The 20184-nt window shown below is 52.7% G+C and overlaps 3 protein-coding genes and 1 non-coding gene across 4 annotated transcripts; 1 reads left to right on the forward strand and 3 right to left on the reverse strand.

Moving 5' to 3' along the window:
* Positions 1–530: 530 nt before the first annotated feature.
* NPFFR1 (neuropeptide FF receptor 1) lies at positions 531–4655 on the reverse strand. Its single transcript, XM_030951217.1, has 4 exons — positions 4343–4655; positions 2352–2648; positions 1666–1765; positions 531–1326 (listed from the first exon to the last, which is right to left on the reverse strand). The coding sequence occupies exons 1-4, from the start codon at positions 4653–4655 to the stop codon at positions 531–533; spliced, it is 1506 nt and encodes a 501-aa protein (XP_030807077.1).
* Positions 4656–5661: 1006 nt separating this feature from the next.
* LRRC20 (leucine rich repeat containing 20) lies at positions 5662–15629 on the reverse strand. The gene is made up of 4 exons (XM_030951510.1): positions 15450–15629; positions 13851–14000; positions 12192–12359; positions 5662–6034 (listed from the first exon to the last, which is right to left on the reverse strand). Exons 1-4 carry the CDS (start codon positions 15517–15519, stop codon positions 5886–5888), a joined length of 537 nt encoding a protein of 178 aa, XP_030807370.1. The 5' UTR covers positions 15520–15629; the 3' UTR covers positions 5662–5885.
* A 757-nt stretch (positions 15630–16386) lies between these two features.
* On the reverse strand, positions 16387–16458 carry TRNAE-UUC. Its single transcript has one exon. It is a non-coding gene; the product is annotated as a tRNA-Glu (tRNA).
* A 119-nt stretch (positions 16459–16577) lies between these two features.
* EIF4EBP2 (eukaryotic translation initiation factor 4E binding protein 2) lies at positions 16578–19972 on the forward strand. Its single transcript, XM_030951657.1, has 3 exons — positions 16578–16777; positions 17419–17595; positions 17748–19972. Exons 1-3 carry the CDS (start codon positions 16639–16641, stop codon positions 17777–17779), a joined length of 348 nt encoding a protein of 115 aa, XP_030807517.1. The 5' UTR covers positions 16578–16638; the 3' UTR covers positions 17780–19972.
* Positions 19973–20184: the final 212 nt, after the last annotated feature.

Raw genomic sequence — 20184 nt, forward strand, 5'->3', positions numbered from 1 at the left:
GGTTTGGTCTAGCAGGGTCACGATAGCATGGGATGGCTTGGTCCAGCCTGGGATGCCTTGGTCTAACACGGCCACAGCATCGCCCGTCCATGGGATGGCCCTGGAATGGTCCATTCCCCACAGCCATGATGGCATGGGGTAGCATGGAGTGGCATGGCATAGCACGGTTCAGCACAATCTGGTTGGTCCTGCCTGGCACGGCCATGGCAGCGTGGCTTGGCACGGTCCCGCATGGCACAGCTTGGTCCGGCACAGCTTGGTGCTTCATGCCTCTCCATGGCATGGGCAAGCATGGCCAGGACAGCCCACTCTCCCGCACTTCTCCTGGATCCCTGCATTCCCTGGCCCTGTGCCTGGACTGAGCTGGGTAAGGGGGGTTCTGGCAGGGCAGGGGGCTCAGTGCCGTGGTGGGAAGTGGAGGAGCCTACCCAGGAACAAGGCATCAGTTGGACACACCTTTATTTCCATGTCTCGTGGCCAATCCCCACTCCCCACCCCACAGTCCCTCGGTGCAGAGGGCTTTGGTGGCCTCAGCCGTCCCACGCAGGGACGCCACTGCGGCGCGGGGCCAGTGGCCCTGACTCGGACACGGCGGGCGAGGCGCTGGCCCGCGCCTGGCTGAGGATGCGGTTGCGGGGGCCAAAAAGCATCCCGGGGCCGTGGCTCCGGGGGGTGTAGGGCCCACGCTGGCAGTGCCACGAGCAGAGCGGGGCCCTGAAGAGCTCCTGGAAGGCGCGTCGGAAGTTCTCGTTGAAGTACCCGTAGATGATGGGGTTGGCGCTGCTGTTGAAGAAGGCCAGCCAGTGCGCCAGTGGGTAGACGTAGACGGTGAGCAGGTGCAGCTGCGCCTCGCTCAGCCGCCCGTAGTCTGTCAGCAGCATCAGTGTCCAGAGGGGCAGCCAGGAGACCGTGAAGAAGAGGGCGACGATGATGAGCATGTTGATGACCTTGGCCTTCCTCCGGGAGATCCTCCTCCCCTCTGGCTCCTCTCCGCCCTGGGCAGGCGCCACCGACTTGAAGAGCTTGAAGGCGATGCGCGCGTACATGACGACAATGAGGGCGAGGGGAGCCACGTAGATGTGGGAGAAGAGGATGGTGGTGTAGATCCTCCTCATCCCTGTCTCGGGCCAGGCCTCCCAGCAGGAGTAGAGAGGGTAGGAGTTGTTGTAGGTGTCCACCATGAAGTGGTGCTCCTCCCTGGTGACGGTCAGGGTGACGGCGGCAGGGCACATGATGAGCAGGGCCAGCACCCAGATGACGGCGATGGTCAGCAGGGCTTTCCTCAGCGTCAGCTTCTGCCGGAAGGGGTGGACGATGCAGCGAAACCTGGGGGGAAAACAGCTCATGGTGGCTTTGGGCACCTGTTGGGGACATCCCTGGGGAAGGAGGGCGGCCAGGACCCAGGGGTGGGAATGGAGGGCAAAGTGGGTTGCTCTTTACATGTGTCTTTTGGTGGCAGAGACAGGTTGGTGTGTTCATCCCGGCGTGGGGAAGGACACCTTGCTGGAATGTCCCATGGACAGCTTTGTGGTGCTCCTGGAGAGCTGTGACTGGCTCCTGACATTCCCAGGAGCTTTCCCGCAATGGGAGCCGCACAGGGCACCTGGACCTGCTGGAGATGGTTTGGTCCCCACATCATGTCCCTGTGTCCCCATGCCAACGTACCTCTCCACAGCGATGGCCACCAGCGTGAAAACCGAGGCGGAGACGGACATGCCCTGCACCAGCCCGCTCATTTTGCACATGGTGTTGTCAAAGGGCCAACCTGTGAGGGGACACCAGGGAGGCTGTGGGTGCCTCTGGCTCACCCAGCTCCCTTTAGGTGTCCCCACCCACTGTGCTGTTGCTGGGGGATGCTAAGTCCTGCTCCCGGCTTGTGTGGAGATAGCCCTTAGCGGCATGGATCCTTGAAGAGGAACCCCAAAATTGGTAAAAAAGATGCACATGACACTTAGAGACTCAAGGAACATGGTGGCGGTCATTTTTCCTACTGACTCTGGGACCCTCAATCAGAAGGACTTTCATCTTGTTTCTTGACCCCAATACCAATAAATAAGTAAATCACACCCCAAAATCAATAAATACAAACCCTGCCCTGTGGCCTGGCTGCTGCTGCTGCAGCTGAACCCTCCCAACTCCCTTATCTTTGGAAAGGTCAACAGGCAGAGCTGAGCCAGCACGGGAGAAGGTGAATGCAGAAAGGAGTTTTTTTTTCAGCGTTGCTTGGTGAAGAATGGCTGAACTTCAAACAAATATGCAAATGCGGCGTTAGGGCCAAACTTATTTTACCACAAATGGCCAGAACCTCAGGGGAAAAAAAAAAATCTTTCCCCTTCCTCTGCCCTGCTCACCTGTGATGAGGTTGTCCACCAGGGTGGTGGGCATGCAGAAGATGCCCACCAGCAGGTCGCTGATGGCCAGGTTGAGGAGGAACATGTTGGTGACCGTGCGCATCTGGCGGTTCTTCACCACCACGAAGCACACCAGGACGTTGCCGACCACGCACATGAGGAAGATGAAGGTGTAGGCCAGGATGAACACGAGGGCCACGGGGGAGGAATGCTGGTAGTATGCCAGGAAGGTGTAGTTCTCCCTCGGGAGGTGGCTGGCGCTGGAGTTGGGCCACCACCAGGTGCCATTGGAAGGGCCTGGGGAAGGGAAGGCAGGAAAATGAAGCTGGGAGAGAATAAAGCAATTATTCCCTTCATTCTTAATGCCTCCAGAGGTGGGTTTTCATATTTATTCCAGTGCCCAGACTGGCTGGGACATGTCCTGCTGGACTCATCTTTGTGCCCCAACAAGTCTCCTCCTCTTTGGGTTACTCAGCTCAAGGTTCTGCAGCACCTTGGCTGAATTATTATTTTACATCATTATTGTTTGATACCATCAATATCATTATTATTTGGTACAATTGTTGTTTGATATCGTTATTACTTGATATCATCATTATTTGCATCATTCTTTTAGAATGAGATCGGCCCAGAAGACATCCTGATCTCGTGGGCCTTTTTTGTTTTTTTAGGGATGATGCAAGGAAGACAAATCCACATCCCGACACTCCAGTGCTCTGGCCTTATGGGAGCAGCATCCGTGTGGTCCCAGCCACGGCTGCCCTGGGAGCATCCCTGCTTCTCCTTGTGCTTCCAAGGTTTACAATTCCATATTCCACAAAATGTTATTCTCCCTGGCAAAGCCGCAAGAACCCGGGGAGAGGGGCTGAGGCAGAGGACACCCTCCCCTCCCATCTAAAGCGATAATTGTCATTCTGATCATTATCTGGGAGCTCCTGGTGGAGGCGGGGGTGGCATTTTGTCACTGGGGATTGAGCGGGGAGCGGGGCTCGGCAGCTCCCACCCTCGGGCTTCCCCAGCGGCACGCACGCAGCCGGGGATGCGGGAGCATGCCGGGCGCGGGTGGGCAGGAGCTGCCTGCAGCGCTGACGGGACTGGCTCCGGGAGAATCCGGGCTGCAGTGCTGAGCCGAGGAAAGGCACATCTGAGCTTTAAGGCTCAGCCTAAGCGCCTGCAGGTCAGCCCTGGGCGGCTGGAGCATCTCCCCATCCCTGTGCCCATCCCAGTTCTCCAGCCGAGATGCTTTCCCCAGCCCCCGGGACCAGCGGCTCCCTCGAGGTTCCGGCAGGCAGGAGGGCCCGATCCAGCCCCTGATACCCCAGTCCTGGGCGCAGGATTTGGGCAACACTTTTCCAGTGGGCACTCAGAAAGGCGCTGGTGTGGGGGTTTCCAGACGACACGGGAGAAGGAGCCCCTTGGAGAGGCAAGGGAGTAGCGGGATGGAGGGGGCAAGATTTTCCAGACAGTCGGTATCAGATGCATGAACCAGCTCCGTAAGCAGGAGCAATTACAAAGACTGCAATGAGATTGCCCAAAACCTATGATATTAAGCCTAAAACTTTGCTGGACTTTATCTTTTGGGGCTGCAGTGCAGCATGAGCTGGAGGTTGGTGTCCTGTGGAATTGCAGGTGGTTTTAAAGCAAGGTGGAAGATGGGGGAAGGAAAATAAGGGACCGCTGAGCAGCCGGGTGGGTGCCGGATGGATGAGTGAGTGGATGGATGGATGGATGGATGGATGGATGGATGGATGGATGGATGGATGGATGGATGGATGGATGGATGGATGGATGGATGCAGACGTCCTCAGCACTCACTGACACCTCGGACGTGGTGACAAGGGGATGGGGGGACGGCACGGGGGGGAATGCACCACCCGCCCTCCCTGCTCAGGGAAACCACGGCGGGGAAAGGCTGGTCTGAGGGAATAGGGATGGGATGAGGGGTGGATCGCTTTTTTCGGGGATAAAATCAATCAGGTCTTGGCACCCACCTCCGCCGGCCCGAGCCGGCTCCGGGCGCTGCATCGCTGCCGTGCAGGGGATCCGCTGCCCGGGGAGGGGGCGCAGCTCGCCGCCGTGCCTCGCTCCGTGCCTGCCGCCCGCTCCGGAGCCCCGGTGCCGCCGCCGCGCCGGTTGCGGCTGCTCGGCGGCTGCAGCGGGGAAGGGGAGGGGGCGCGGGGGGAAACACCTCCCATCGCCATGGATACCGGGGGACCCGCACGCTGCCCCCCGGGTGAGGCAGCGCGGGGGCGGGCAGCACACGCCGGGCACGGAGAGGGAGGGAAGGAGCAGGGTGGCTCCCATGGCAGGTCCGGGTCTGTGTCCCCTCGCTGCCGCCGAGGTCCCCGCAGTGATGCTGGCAGCTGATAGCCGGTGTCCCCAGCAGCGCTCCTGGCCATCCCAGGAGGAAAATGAGCCTCAAGACGAGTGGGGAGATCCCCCACGCATCAATCCACCAGAGGGAGAAGCAGCGCGATGTTTAGGGATGCTGGTCCGGGTTTCAGGTTGCTCCGCTCAACCCCAGCTCCTCTAGCAAGCCCAACATCTCTTACCATAATCTTTTACCAAAGTTTGGCAAGTCTAAAAGTCAAATATTTACAGGATTTACCATTCCTGGCTGTCCCCAGCCCGCACACAGCATTGGGAAGTGTTTGTCCCTTAAATACCCAAAGGAACAAACAAGGGAGATGTTTAAACAAGGCGTTTGGAGACAACATCTGGGGTTTCTCCCAGGAATTTTTTTTTTTGTTTTTGCAGGCAGCCAGCTGCTAGGGGACACGGGTGTGCTTGGCAGGGTGTGCTTCTTGCCACCAAGAAGCCGCTCTCTCCGGGACATTTCTTCCTGGAAAGGGATCAGCACAACTTGAGGACCCACAGCACGTGGAAGGTGGGCACACATCTCTGGGGACAGCTGCTGGCATTGGGTCATTTTGGCTTCTACAGTGAAAAAACAGAAGGGAAGAAAAATTCCTTGGAAAACAAGGATTTTTTTTTTCCAGGGAAATACTGCTTGGGTCTGGGAGAATCCAGCTTGGAGGCTGCAGTGAGCAGCTGTGCAAAGGGGCTTCTCTAAGGACAAGGCTGGTAATTGGAATTTAATCAGACACAAACCCCCCCGATGTGACAGGAAAGCATTTAATCAGGCACTTGGCACACCACCACCACCATGGCAGCAATTCCAGGGAGAGCCCTTCCAGCTGCAGGGATGTCCTCCACCATCCTGATGCTCTCCAGGATGCTGCACATCCAGATCCCCCCACTCCACCCAAACCTCCCACCCCATGTGTTGCAGCTCCTCTGCACCCCCAAAATGCATAAGCAGGAGATTGCCTGGCTCGGGATTTGGCAGAGCCATCCCTCCGCGGGGGAGCCATGCTGCTTGCCTTGGATTTGGGAAAAACGAGGCACAGGCTCGGGTTTGGGACCCGCCTGGGGGCAGAAACGGGGACACAGCAGGGACGGAGCCGAGCCAAAGCCCTGTGGTGGGCAGCCCCGCCTCGGGACAGCCCGGGCAGCCGGGGGTGCTGCCTGGATTCAGGGATGGATGGGCTCCTCTGGAGACAGCAGCAGCTCGAAGGGAACCAGGGGCCGGACCAGCAGCCGCACCTCGGGGCCCACGGGGTTGGCTCGCAGGTTGAGGCTCCGCAGCAGCGCCATGGAGGCCAGTTTGTCCGTGGGCACCTCTGGAAAGAGAACACGGAGGTGAGAATCCCTCCTGGAGGGGTGGAAGGGGTGAAAGCTCCTCTCAATGGACAGCCTGAAGCAAACCTGATACAGGATTTATATTTCTATTTTAATTTATATTCTTATTTATATATTTATAGTTATAGTTATAAAATAGTTTGTTTTTATTTCTATTTTTCTCCAATTTTATAATATAAATATAAATATGTAAAATGTATATATAGATGTATATATTTACATCCATATCTATATATATCTATATCTATATTTACCTATATATATGATATATATCTATAATACATATATTATATAATATATAATATATAATACAATATATATTATATATTATATACTATATATTATATACTATATACTATATATTATATGCTATATATTATATACTATATATTATATAGATATATTTATATCTATATCTATATATAACCCAATTAATTGGGTTAAAACATGTGAAAAATTATTCTGACATCTGCATTAGTATTTGGCTCCTCTCAATGGACAGCCTGAAGCAAACCTGATACAGGATTTATATTTGTATTTTTATATTGAATTTTACTTTTATATTTATATTTATAAAGATATTTTATTTTTATATCTATTTTTATTTCTAAATTTTTATAATATAAACATAAACATAAACTTATATATAGATATATATATTTACATTCATATATATATCTAACACCTATATTATGTATAATATATCTATATAATGTTATATATATTATATATAGTATTATATATTATATATTATATATTATATATTATATATTATATATTATATATTATATATTATATATTATATATTATATATTATGTATTATATAGATATTTTTATATCTATATCTATATTTAACCCAAATTATTGGGTTAAAGCATGTGAGAAATTATAGTGACATCTGCATTAGTATTTGGCATGTTTGTAATGTAAATTTTTTCTTACAGTGAGCTAGGTTGTGAGTTAATTTCGGTTGGTTGTGGTTTAAACATTGTATTTAAAAGATTTAAGGATCTGAGTCATTAAATGGCACAGACATAACTGAGTTTTTTGGAAAGTTGTTTTGTTTGGGTGCCTTTATGGGTAAAAAAAATGTAATAGTTATAGGTGGTTTTGGTGGAATTACTATAGGAATACTAAATGTAAGAGCTAAAAATATTAGTTTTTTGTTATAATTTATTGAAATAATGGTGGGAAGGACTGAAAGTTTAAGAAATTTCTTATTGACTTCGCTTAGAATTAAAAAGTGTTGTTTTTGTTGAAAAAAATGGACAATTTTGGTAGGAATGCTTTTATAACAGAAATTATTTAAAAGGGGTATTAATTTTGAGGAGGCTAATTTGAATTTTGTATTTGAGGGTATTGAGTTGGGATTATTTGAGGAATGGTTGATTGAGGGATAAATGATTGAGCTATTAGTATGATTTGATTGGGTAATTGATTGTAAGGAGGTACTACTACTTGTGTTGAGGCATGGGGGTAATTTGAGGGTTTTTTTGAGTTTAACAACAAAGGTTTGCTCTTGGTGTTAAGCCTGTCTGCAAGGTTTGGTCCAAACAGAAAGGCAATGAAATATGAATTTATCCAGCTGCTCAGGCAAATGGTTATCGGTTGGACTTGATGGTCTTGGAGGTCTTTTCCAACCTAAATGATCCTGGGGTCCTAAGGAATGTGTCAGCGAGGTGCAAACACCCAGATGTGCAGTGTGGGCATTGCCCTCCAGTTCTCCCAGCTAATAAAACCCCTGCTGGGACACTGGATTGGGATTCCAAGCCCCATTCCCTGATTTTCTCCCCGGTGTTGCAATGCCCAGGAGCCCTCTCCTGGCTAACAGGAAGCCTCGTGGTCTTTGCCCTTGTTGGACAGGCTGCAGAATGGCTCTCAGCCATCCACAGGCCCCTTCTGTTCTGCAATTTCCACGAATTTGGGTGTTGGCCTTTAGAAAACACGGCATTTACAAACTCTGTGTTTAAACAAAGGGTGCAGCTCAGCTGGATGTGAATCCACCGAGGCTGATATGAAAACCAAACCCTAATTAAGCTCATTAAAAGGTGATGGATTTTGCTACAATTCACACTATTTTGGGCTAGCAAAGCCCACCTGTCTGATCCACCTAAACCAATTCCTTTTTTAATTTGGCCACCAAAATGACAAGAGCCTTTTCTACCCCAGCTCCTGTTTCCTCTGCCAGCACCTGGAGCAGAATTGCAGCGTTGTAATTATATCTGGTAGATGGTGATGTGATTTTTAAACCATGAAATTTATTTTATGCTGGAAAAAGACTCAAACACTTCAATGCCTTTGTTTTTTCCCTCTTTCTCCTCCAGAAAACGGTGATATTTTCCATACACAAATTCCCTAGGAGAGCACAGCTCATCAGGCAGAGCTTCACATGAATTTTTTTAATAACTCTTCTTCATGGTGGATTTGTTCTACTGCCATTCCCCCGTTTCATTTTGCTTGGTTTTTTTTCTCCCTTGAAGCACAAAAGTAATAAATTTTGTTTCATACATCTTCCTATTTAATCATCACCTAATGCAGTGGAGAATGAGAAGTTTAATCATCCTCTTATGCAGCATGATAAAGTTAAAAGTGCTTTCACCCATTTTGCTTAGATTAGGGAGTTCAGTGAAGTATTTTGGGGGCCAAGAGGAGCTGGGAACAGCTCAGCTCTGCACCTCAATTCCAGACTCACCCCTGGCATGAAGGGACAGGCAGGGCACACAGTGCAGCCTGTAGCTGCAGGCTTGTCCCCTGCCAGCCACAAATTCCTCCAAAAACAACCCAAAGCATCCCTTGCTGCCTTCCCAAAGGATGAGGCACTCGCATTGGAGCCTGAATTATTCACGTTGGCTTCACCAGTTAAGCAAAAGACAGGGAGGGAAAAGGTTTTTTTACATAATTAAAGCAGAACGTGACATGGCCTGGGTTGGAAGGGACCTTGGAGCTCATCCAGTGCACCCCTGGATGGACACAGGGACATGTCCCAGTGTCCCAGGCTGCTGTGAGCCCCATCCAGCCTGGCCCTGGGCGCTGCCAGGAATGCACAGTGTCTCTGTGGCAATGTCTCATCACCCCCACAAGGAAGAATTTCTTCCCAGTGTCCCATCTAGCCCCACTCTGAGTTGGAAACCACCTCCCTTTGTCCCATCTTGACATCCTCAGGAGGACAAAATCAACCACAGCTGCCCCCAGCCTTGGCAGCAGCCTCAACATCATCCCTATTAAACCATTAATCAAGGAATAAGGGAAAGAGAAGCTGCAGCTCCAGGCACCAAAACATCCCCATGGATTTGGGAGCTTTAAAAGCTGATTTGATATAACTCTAATTACCAGGGAAAGAGTTAAAAGCACTGACAGTAATATATACATAATTACAGTCCAGGGTTAAGAGCTTATTTAGATGAAAAGGATGGCTTGTGGCACTAAATGTCTCCTTTCACAGAACCCTCAAGCTCCAGGCAGGCATTAATTAATCTCCTTTCACTCCTGCTTCCCTTTGGAAAACATCACCTACCACCTCCAGCTCCATTTGCCTTAGCCTGTTTCAGCAGCAGCTTTCAAAGGGGGTTTGCAGCCCTGGCAGCACCCCTGGCGTGGCACAGGGGGACAGGCAGCACCAGCACTGGCACAGCATCACCAACCAGGGCACTGCAGCCCTGCAAACACCAGCTCAGCTGCAGGGCAGCCTGTTTGGGGAGGGCTGGTGGCAGCAGTGTGATTGCCCAGGTTTTTGTTTCCTTGGAAAACACGGGCTGAACCCCCCTTGGCTTTCCGGTGTCTTCCTCTCCCCTTTGCAGAGAATGTGTGAAATAAGCTCACATCACCCATTTCTGCAGCCAGACAGCATTGTGTGCACTGCTCACACATATCCCTACAGCATCCTGGCTTGGAATTGTCCATTTTTACTCTGTTCTTTTTATTTTCCCCACATCTGGGGGACAGCCGGGTGGGAGGTGACCAAGCCTGGCTTCTCAGGCCACCCTCTCCGCCAGGAGCAATGCAGCTTGGGTGCGACCCTGCATGCAGCCTCTCCTCCCTGCATTGTAGCAGGGGAAAAGGCACCAAAAAGCTGCATCCCCTCCTTGCAGCACCCTGCTTCCACAAAACCAGCGGGGAAAATGCAGCTTGGAGACCAGCTCAGGTTGAAATCGGCCAATTGAACTCAAAAAGCGACGGAGGGAGCCAGAAGTGAGACAGGAGGCAGGAGAGAAAAAGAGGGTGAGGAAAAGCTTTCTGTGGCTCCTGTGGAAGCAGTTTTTAATTCCAGCGTTTCTGCAGGCACAGCTGGGGAGCAGCTGATGTGAGGCTGGTAACAAACCTCCTGTTGCAGGGAGCAGTTTCCCAGCAGCAGCTGAAGCAACCCCAGATAAAACAGCAAAATTGAGTGGACTCTGAGATTCGCCTCCCTGGGGCTCCGTGGGGGCTGTGGGATGCTCCAGCCTGGGCTCTTTGAAGGCTGCCTGCTAAATAAATTCACTTTTATCTGTGTACAACAGCTGCCCCTTTTTGCCCAGCTTTCACAGACTCCAAAGCCTTCAGTTTTTTTGCACATGAAAAATTTTCCTGCCGCTTCAGGGCTGAGGGATGAGCGGCTCTTACCATTCCTTTAATTTAATTTTTAGGGGATTTTGTAGTGTTAAACAGCTGCTGTTTGTTCTGGGAAATGTTCAGGTGCCCTTGCTTAGCCAGGCAGCAAACTGGGGCCGGGTTCTGCAATCAGAACCTGGTTTTTTAGTGAAATCTGAGGATTTTGGGGTCACCCCAGCTGGAGGTGCCTTTAGGAGCTACATCCCAGTGTGGTGAATGGGGCAGCTTGAATGGGGCTTGGCTCCCACTGTGCCTGCAGCAGCTTTGCCCTGGCAGGCAAATTTCCTTTCCCAGGAAAGGCAAATGGCTGAGAAGGCTCTGATTATTTAGCAACACCCCTGGGTGATGCTGTTAGAGACGGATAATGAGATGATTGGCTCTCACAATTAAAAGATAACTATTGTGTGAATATTGAGGGGAGCTTTAGTGGTGTATGGCTATGTTATTGTGGTTTAGATGTCCTCTGCTCTCCCCATAGCTCCCTTTCCCCCCCGTGCTGCTGCCATCAGACAGCCTGGGCTGTCTAGGATAGATAGAGGCTGCACATGCGTCCCTTGCATGGGGCAGGTGGGAATGGAAAAGCTTGGGGGTGCTCAGGGGGTGAGGCATGGCAACACCTGACCCCCAATGCAGTTACAAGAAAGCAGTCTGCACTGATAAATGGCAAAGAAGAGCTGCCTGACAGACTTTGGGAGGGGCCAGGGCTGGCTGATGCAACCCCCAGGGGTATAAAAGACTGAGCATCCATCTTGAAGATGAACTGGCCACGTGGTGTGAAAGAGGGGCAGTTCTCAGAGCTGTGAATTTTTCCTTATGTGAAAAATGAGTATTTCATGATTGGCTTTTGGCAAATACTCAAATGAATATTGTATGTGTTATGTTAGAAAGTTATGCTTTCTTACGTAGTGTGGTAAATATAGTTAAATATAGGTTATAGCATAATGTTAAAATAGAAACTATGCTATATAAGATACTTTTTTTTAAAGAAAGGACTTGCAGCGAGATAGCAGCCACAGGACACCCAAATATCTCAGAGAAAGAGAATTTATTGCTCTCTTATCGAGTTCTTACTGCCTCTCTCAACCCTGAAGATGCTCAGTCAGGATTCAGAGGAAGAAGCTGACACTGCCCAGACAGAATCCTGTGTTTGAATGGAATTTATGCATCATGGATGAGGTGTAGGAATATGCAACAGGCTGTTGCTTTTAAGGGTTAATCCTCTGTTAACGTGGGGCCTTTTTCGGGATTATTTTGCCCAGAAAGAGGTACCTGGACTGTCTGTAACTCTTTGTTTCTATTGTCTCATATTGTCCTAATCCAAATTGTCCAAATTATTATCACTCTAATTATATCACTATTTTTCTAACCATTTTATTACTATCAAACTTTTAAAATTTAAAAAAACCCCGAGTGATTGGCGCTTTTCACACTTATATAGTCCTTTTGTATTTGTGTTAAGGTTTAACAAACCTCCTTAAATTTCCAAAGCGAGCAGATGTTTCTCACAGTGCTAAATCTCCTTTTTCCAGTGGGAAAAGGTTTTCCCTCACCTGCGATCTCGTTCTCTTCCAGGTCGATGGTCTCCAGGGCAGGCACGGTGGCCAGGGGCTCGGGGAAGCGCCGGAACCGGTTTCGGGAGAGGTCGATGGCGCGGAGGTGCAGCAGGGAGGTGATTTCCTCGGGCAGCCGCTGCAGGTAATTGCCGGCCAGGTTGAGCTCTGGCAACAGAGAAGGGAGGCGGTGGGATGCAGGGAAAAATATGGGAAAATAACTAATGCACGGCTTGATTTACAGCATCTGGCCCCCGCGGACTGCCAGGTCCATCAGTGGGATTCCAGCTCCGAAAACTGGACATTTTTCTTTTTTTTCTTTCTTTCCTTTCTTTTTTTTTTTTTTTTTTTTTTTTTTTTTTTTTTTGTTTTCCGGTTGCCATTGTAGATTTGCCTGCAGGGAATCCCACATTTGGAAGCAATGCTTTCCTAATGAACTCGAGCAGCCTTTTGCAAGCAGAGTCTGTAAAAAAATGAGGAATATTTCCCCATGAACTCAGTGCAATTACCTCTCCAGTGGTCATTTGTCACGGCTTAAGGCTAGCCCTCTATATTCATGTGCCTGAGCCCCTTTTGAGCAATAAACAGAATGGTGGGAGAGAGGCCTTCAGCTGTGAAAAATACCTGTTTGTCACAGTTTACCCATCTGTGATGCTTTTGATGCTTTCCCGCCCCAGAAACGAGCTCCTGTGGGGCCAGGAGCAGCACAGAACCCAAACCCCGCTGTCCCAGCGCCCTTCTCCAGTGACACAGGGCTTTCTGCACTATAAATACCCACACAAGCCGCCCTGGCCCCTGCTAATACCCGGTATTTATAGGTCCTGCCTTGTTCAGGCTGTCCCCAGCCCTGGGGCATCTGTTCCTGCTGAGACCCAGCTCAGCTCACCGCTGGAGCCATTGGTTCACTGGTGGAGAAAAGCCCTTGCTGGGAAGCAAAGTCATATTTTTTTCCCCCTTCAGGGCTGGTTGTGCTGTCTAGAAAATGGAAATTGATTTCCTTTGCTGGGAGTGTTTCCTTTCCCCAGCCCAGGGCTGCTCTCACGGACGATGCTGCAGCCCCAGGACAAGGGAAGCCTCCGCAGGCACCCACCCCAGCGGCGTTTGTGTGGAACATCACACAAATAGGAATAAAATTGATTTTTGAAGCTGCCAGAGCACCCCCAGCGCTCAATACAGCGGTGCTGGATGCTCTGGATGCTTGCGTGCACGTTTTTTTATCGGATTAGCCTCGGGCTGCCTTCTCTGGGCTCGGCAGGGAGGTGTCCCCGCCGCGCTGATGCTCGCTCCCATCTCCTGCACTGATTAGCTCTCATTGATGTCTCACGAGGAGGACTAATTAGTCGGCCCAGCCTGGATTGTCGCGCCTCATTGTTATCCCCAAGCTGCTTTTCCTGCTCTCCTCCATCCCTGGAGGGAGCTGGGGGTGCTGAGTGACCCCACAGCAGCCTGAGACCAGTTTGGGAGGGTGGGTGAGAGCAGAATCAGTGCCCTCATCCTTCAAGAGCAGGAAGGCATAACCAAAAATGGATTTTTTGGGGTCTGAACTGACGCTTGCAATGAGGTGTGAGCTCAGGGGAGACTCGTGGGTGCTTTGCCCCCTCTGCAGCCAGCTGGGGGCTCCGGGCGTGCCCCAGAGGGTCGGAGGTGGCAGTGCCTTACCTCTCAGCTGGCTGAAGGTGGTGACAAACCGGCTGGTGATGGACTTGAGCTCGTTGTTGGCCAGGGAGATGCGGTGGATGCCCTCGGCGACGCTCCTCACGGCTTTGTAGACTCCGACAGGGAAGGACATCAGCTTGCAGTTGGCCAGATCTGCGCACACACAGAGACCCAGGGAGGGGCCGACAGCTTCAGTCCCCTGCTCTGCCCATGTCCCCAATTCCCTGGGGACAGCTGAGCAGCCCAGGGATGCCTATTCCACTGCTGATGGATGGAGCAGGGATTTCCCTGGGCGTTCCTGGCTGGATTTCTCACGGTCATGGGTGGTTGTCCCATGGCAACCGGTGGGGAGAGGAAAAAGGATTTGGTTGTGCCTCTCACCTCGTGGCCTTCTTGTTTTGTCCTGAGTCGTATCTCTTTCCCCTCCCAGGAGACTCCAGGGATGGAAACCCTGTATCCCAGCCCCAGGATGGGCTCTGCTTCCTGCCCCCTCCCCAAAGCCACCGTGGGGGCTGATGGAGCAAGTTCCACCCTGCCACGTTTCTCTCAGGAGGATGTGGAGAGCCTGAGAGATGAAGCTCCAGCTCTTGCCATACTCTGGTTTATATCCCAGGGCCGGGAATACAGTGGGAATAAAAATGAGTGGCTTTCATCTCTCTCCTTTGACGAACTGCACCCCGTTCTTGGGTATTAACTGGAAATGGGGAAACTGCAGCGTGAAAAATGCATGTATTTTATGATTGGCTTTTCGCAATTACTAAAATGAATATTATATGTGTTGTGTTAGAAAGTAATGCTGTATTAATTCTCTTAAGTACTGTGGTAAATATAGTTTTAGGTTATAAAAATTGTTAAAATAGAAACTGTGCTATGCAGGATACTTTTTTTAAGGAAAGGGCTTGCAGCGAGATAGCAGCCACAGGACACCTAAATTTTTCAGAGAAAGAGAATTTATTGCCCCATTATCAGAAGAAACGAACTTCTTCTCCCCTTGAAGGCGCTGTTAGGACTCAGAAGAAGAAGCTGACACTGACCAGACAGAATCCTGTGTTTGAATGGAATTTATGCATCATGGATGAGGTGTATGAATATGCAACAGGCTGTTGCTTTTAAGGGTTAATCCTCTGTTAGCGTGGGTCCTTTTTCGGGCTTATTTTGCCCAGAAAGGGGTACCTGGACTGTCTGTAACTCTTTGTATTTGTTGTCTCCTATTATCCTAATCCAAATTGTCCAAATTATTATTACTCTAATTGTATTACTATTTTTATAACCATTTCATTACTATTAAACTTTTAAAATTTTAAAAACAAGTGACTGGCGTTTTTCACACGCAGGAAAACACAAATCTGACACGGCCACACGGGGAAAAAAATCTGCTCCTGCCGCTGCTCCCAAGGAGGGGACACATCCCACGGGATTACGTGAACCTGCTCTAACTTTGAGGGCCCTTTGGGGGAGCCTTTCCCTTCTCCAGAGCCGCGGGGAGGGAACGCCGACAGCTTTTTTTAGCCTGCGGCAGTGAAAAACAGAGCCCCGCTCCCGGCTACCCGATCCCTGCGCGGGCTGACCCCGGGAATCCGCTTTGTTCTCCAGCGGCCTTACCCAGGGAATCCGCCTTGTTCTCCACCGTGTCGTTCACCTTCCGGGCCACCCGGGCCACCGCCTCGCCCATCCTCCGGTGCAGGAGGGCGGCCGGTCCCGCCGGGAATGCGCTGTGCCCTGGGGGATCCAGGGCTGGAGGGACACACCGGCCACTCTGTTCTCCGGGAGAGGGATGCTAAAAATAACCGACGGGATCAGTGTTCCCAGAGGAGGGAGGGAGGCTGTGCTGGGGCTGGCGTGTCCCTCGGGGTGAGATTCCCAGCTTTCCAGGACGGTGCTTTTGGGGTATGTAGGTGCCTCCCATTCCCTGGCTTGGGATATGGGGATGTATGCCCTTTCCTGGTATGGGATATGGGGATTAATCTTCTTTCTTGGTTTAGGAAATGAGGATGCATCGCTTTTCCTGGTCTGAGGTATTTGGATGCATTCCCCTTTCCTGGTGTTGGATGTGCCATTTTTCCTGGTTTGGGATATGGGGATGAATCCTCTTCTCTGGTTTGGGACATGGGCATGGGTGTCCTTTCCTTGTGTGGGATATGGGGATGCATACTCTTTCCTGGTTTGGCATAAGGGGATGCAACCCCTTTCCTTATTTGGGATGTAGGGATCCATGCCCTTTTCCTGGTTTGGGATATGGGGATACAACCACTTTCCTAGTATGAGATATGGGGCTACAACCCCTTTCCTGGTTTGGGATATGGGGCTACAACCCCTTTCCTGATATGAGATGCAGGGATACAACCACTTTCCTAATATGGGAGATGGGGACAGAACCCCTTTCCTGATATGAGATATGCGGATGCATTCCTTTTCCCGGTGACTGCATTTAGCTCGGTGTAGCCAAAACATTTTGGCCGAAGGCATCCTGGCCACGACACCAGGACACCACCACCCTTCCCTCCCCGCGCCTCCCAAGAAAACCCCCAAAAACATACTCTTCCCACGCCGGGAGTCGAACCCGGGCCGCCTGGGTGAAAACCAGGAATCCTCACCGCTAGACCACGTGGGAGGCACGGGATAAAGGGGCGCGGCAGCACGCCTGCCCCCTGGCGGCGGCGGGCCCGGGGCGGGCCCGGGGCGGGCCCGGGGCGGGCCCGGGGCGGTTCCGGGCCGGGGCGGTCCCGGGGAGGGGCGGGCCCGCTCCGCCCGCCCGCTCGGCGGGGACAAAGCGCGGCGCCGAGCGGGGGCCATGTCGTCCGCAGGCGGCCGCCAGCCCAGCCAGAGCCGGGCCATCCCCACCCGCACCGTCACGCTCAGCGACGCCGCGCAGCTCCCCGCCGACTACTGCACCACCCCCGGCGGGACGCTCTTCTCCACCACGCCCGGAGGTAAAAGCGCCGCGCCCGCCGGGGCCTCCGGGGCAGCGCGCCCGGGCCAGCCCGAGCGCCGCGTGTCGCGGGCGGACCGTGCCTGCCGCGCCTGTATCCCCTCTGTATGTCGTGGATAGGAAGCGCTTTCCGCCCGCTCTCCTCGATGCACACGCGTGGGGATGGGTTTGTTGTTTTTCCGGGACGTACCGGGGGCGCGGAGGGTCCCGGCGGGGCGGCAGCTGGATCGCGGGACGGCCTGGCGGGGAGCTCCCGGTGGGACGCGGGCACCGGGGGCTCGGTGCCTCGGCCCTGCCCCGGCCCGGTACCGCGGGGCAGTGACACGCCTGTCCCTGTGCAGCGCAGAGCGACACGTGGTGATCCGGGGTGCCGCTTCCATCGGCATCCCCGGGACAGGGCGAGTTTGCTGCGGACAGCGTGGAGCGCCGCCGGGGCAGCCGGGACCCCGTTGCCGCCGGGCTGTTTGGCCGAATTATCGCCTGTTGTGCCCAGATAAGAGCGGGCAGAGCGGCAGCGCGCACCCCCCAGCCCTCCCCGCCGATCCGCGGCGGAGAACCTTGGCCCGTCCCGCCGGGAAACTCCTTCGGCAAACAAGCGCTGCCGAACCGGATTCCCCCACTCTGCTCCCGTCCTCCCCCCAGGCACCCGGATCATCTACGACCGCAAGTTCCTGCTGGACCGCCGCAACTCCCCCATGGCCAAGACCCCGCCTTGTCACCTCCCCAATATCCCCGGCGTCACCAGCCCCGGCGAGCCCGGCGAGGAGCCCAAAGCAGACGCCAACAGCTTGAACCACCAGGAGGGCAAGCCATCCATGGGTAAGAGACCCCCGGGGCGGGACAAGAGGGATTTGGGGTGGAGGATGACGCCCCTAACGCTGCTTCCATGGGTGAGGGATCCCCGGGGTGGGACAGGAGGGATCTGAGGGGAGGATGATGCCCCTAACTCTGCCCTCCTTGCCTCTTGCCAGGGGACGAAGCTCAGTTCGAGATGGATATCTGAGCGGGAACCACGGAGAGGCAGCGACTCCCCAGCCCTGTGCACCCCCATTCGGCTTAGCAGGATCCGTCCCGGCGAGGTGGAGGTGGCAGTGGTCCCCACCAGCGTCCCCTCCCCGCCCTCCTCCTCCCCCTCTTTTTTGGGGGGAGTGCAGCTCTGTCTTCTCCCCCTTTGCGGGTGAGCGGTCCCAGCATGTGCCAGACGGAGCATTCCTTCTGGATCCGGCCATATTCCTTCTCTTCCACCTGCCAGCAGCCTGATCTCCACCAGGCTTCTTTTTAAAACATCCCTTTGCCTCTTCCGCTGCCTCGTGCCCCCACAAAATTCCCCTCTCTTGTTCCCCAAACCTCCCATGGCCAGCAGCTTGGTGTTCTGGAGCTGTGTCACCCCCTGTGCCCCCTTCTCCTGGAAAATTTGGGCAGCCTGTCGGGAGGAGGGGGAAACGTCACTCCTAAAATCATGCACCTGCTTGCACCCTGGGGAGGGTATTTTTTGAGTTTCCCTGGGAAGTGTTGGCATTCAGCAAAGGACAGCACTGGGAGCCCATTCCCTTCGGTGCTCCAGGGGTCCGATGTAGTCCCTGATGGAATCAGCCAGCGTGTCCACATCTCTCCTACGTGGATTTCTTCCATCTTGGCCCTCCAGCCAGGGGCTGTGTCTCCCACCCACCAGCCAGGACTCACAGCAATGTAGCCATATTTTATAAAACCCCCTTGCTTTTATTTTTGGTACTAAAAAGGGGCGCTTCACCCCCAACGACTTTGTCTGGGCTGGGGCCGAGCGCCTCTGGGAAAGTGCTTTGTAGTGCTCGGGATTTTTTTTAACCCCCAGCCCTTTAAAATGTGAATCCTACAGGGGGGAGATCCCTCTGGCACCGTTGGATGTCTCAGGAATCGCTGGGTGCCCCTGGGAGCTGTGGGGGCTCGCCAGGGATGGGGTGCTCTCCTCGCAGGGCGCTGCCATCGATGCCACCCTCAGTTCTCAGGATGGCATTTCTCCCAGCTGGATCATGCTGTCGTGGACAGAGCATTTCCACATCATCCTCCCCTTTGCCAGCCTGGCATGGCGTGGCCGTCTCGAACCTCCCCTGGAGATGGGGTTTCTTTTTCCCTCTCTCTCCGTGTGACTCTTGCCCTGACCAGCAGCGCTGGGCACGGCCGTGCCCCCCGATCCCACCGGCCCCCCAGTTCTGATTTTTTTACTGCCTGTTGGGAGCCATCACCAGCTCTGCAACCTTCTCAAGTGCCATTTTATCAGCCCCCACCTGAGTGCCTGCTCCATCCATCATCCCTCCCTCACTGGGGTCACCCCCACGTCGTTACCTGTGCTGGGGAGGGGGACACCCCACAGGCTTTGTGCACTTTCCATCCCGTAATTTATTTCTCTAGGTGTGTTTGGCACGGCGCTGGTGGCCAGCTCCCATCTTCCAGCTGCTTTTTCTCACAGGGAGTGGGGGGCTGCCCCTCGTTTTGGGCGTGGGGGAGGAGGAAGCAAAAGCATAGCCCCAGGGAATGGGGTTGTCTTTGCCATCCTCGCCCTGGCGTGGGAGGTGAGGTGAGCGCGGCGGCCGTGGGCGCACGAGTGAGTGAGTGCGAGTAGCAGTGCGTGTGGGTGGGTGGGTGGTGATGAGACACACACAAATATATATATTATATAGAAATAAATATATTTTCCTTGAAGCCAAGATCCTAGGAGGTCGGTTAGGCCCTCGGATCGAGGGAGGGGCAGGGGGCGAGGACATCCTTGGCAGAGGATGCAGGGAGCTGGCGCCCTCAAGCACAGCTGCTCCTTTTGGGAAAAACCTGCTCTGCTAGCCAAAAACAATCAGACCATATCCAAGGACAACCTGACTTAATGGACAGGAGCTGGAGGGAAACTTTTTTTTGTCTTTTTTTTTTGTTTGTTTTTTCTCTAAATGCCCCTTTTCCCAACCTCCCTGTGTCTCCGTTCCCCATCCCAGCAACTTTTCTGCCCAAAGGTTCTCTTTTGTAAGCGGGCTGGGGGCTGAGCAGGGAGGGAGTGCCTGGCCTCGCCGGGGTGTTCCTCTGCTAGTCAGAGTTCCTCTGCTAGTCAGGGGCTCCGTTTGGGATTTCTGTTGTTTAGTACCGTCTCTTCAAGCAGGTGTTTGGGAGGAGAAAAGCTCTCGCCAGTGGTTGCTGTTACAGTGAGATCAATAAAGATTTTGGTTCTACTAAATCAATGCGGTCTGGACTGTGATTCAGGGGGTGGGGAGGATTTTCCTTTCCCTTTGGAGCAAACTCCCCTCATGGGCTCTCTCCCAGTCGTGCCCAGAGAGCAGGGAAGGGTCAAACCCAGAACCAGCAGCTGAGGGTTGAGTTGCAAAATGTCACACACAGAGAAGCCTGATTTTCCCATCGGTCTCCCATGTGCAAAACTGCTCCAAACTG

Source organism: Camarhynchus parvulus, chromosome 6, assembly GCF_901933205.1.
Source record: "Camarhynchus parvulus chromosome 6, STF_HiC, whole genome shotgun sequence".
NCBI lineage: Eukaryota > Metazoa > Chordata > Aves > Passeriformes > Thraupidae > Camarhynchus > Camarhynchus parvulus.

Bases quoted from the DNA above. Each gene is read 5' to 3' on its own strand.
- NPFFR1 (XM_030951217.1), bottom strand. From the start codon at position 4,655: ATGGGAGCCACCCTGCTCCTTCCCTCCCTCTCCGTGCCCGGCGTGTGC. The intron at 2,649-4,342 runs GTGGGTGCCAAG...TCCCTTCCCCAG, and splicing joins GCCGGCTCGGGCCGGCGGAG to GCCCTTCCAATGGCACCTGG. The intron at 1,766-2,351 runs GTGAGCAGGGCA...GTCCCCTCACAG, and splicing joins GGTGGACAACCTCATCACAG to GTTGGCCCTTTGACAACACC.
- LRRC20 (XM_030951510.1), bottom strand. From the start codon at position 15,519: ATGGGCGAGGCGGTGGCCCGGGTGGCCCGGAAGGTGAACGACACGGTG. The intron at 12,360-13,850 runs GTAAGGCACTGC...CTCTGTTGCCAG, and splicing joins CACCTTCAGCCAGCTGAGAG to AGCTCAACCTGGCCGGCAAT. The intron at 6,035-12,191 runs GTGAGGGAAAAC...TTCTCTTTCCAG, and splicing joins GGAAGAGAACGAGATCGCAG to AGGTGCCCACGGACAAACTG.
- EIF4EBP2 (XM_030951657.1), top strand. From the start codon at position 16,639: ATGTCGTCCGCAGGCGGCCGCCAGCCCAGCCAGAGCCGGGCCATCCCC. The intron at 16,778-17,418 runs GTAAAAGCGCCG...TCCTCCCCCCAG, and splicing joins CTTCTCCACCACGCCCGGAG to GCACCCGGATCATCTACGAC. The intron at 17,596-17,747 runs GTAAGAGACCCC...GCCTCTTGCCAG, and splicing joins GGAGGGCAAGCCATCCATGG to GGGACGAAGCTCAGTTCGAG.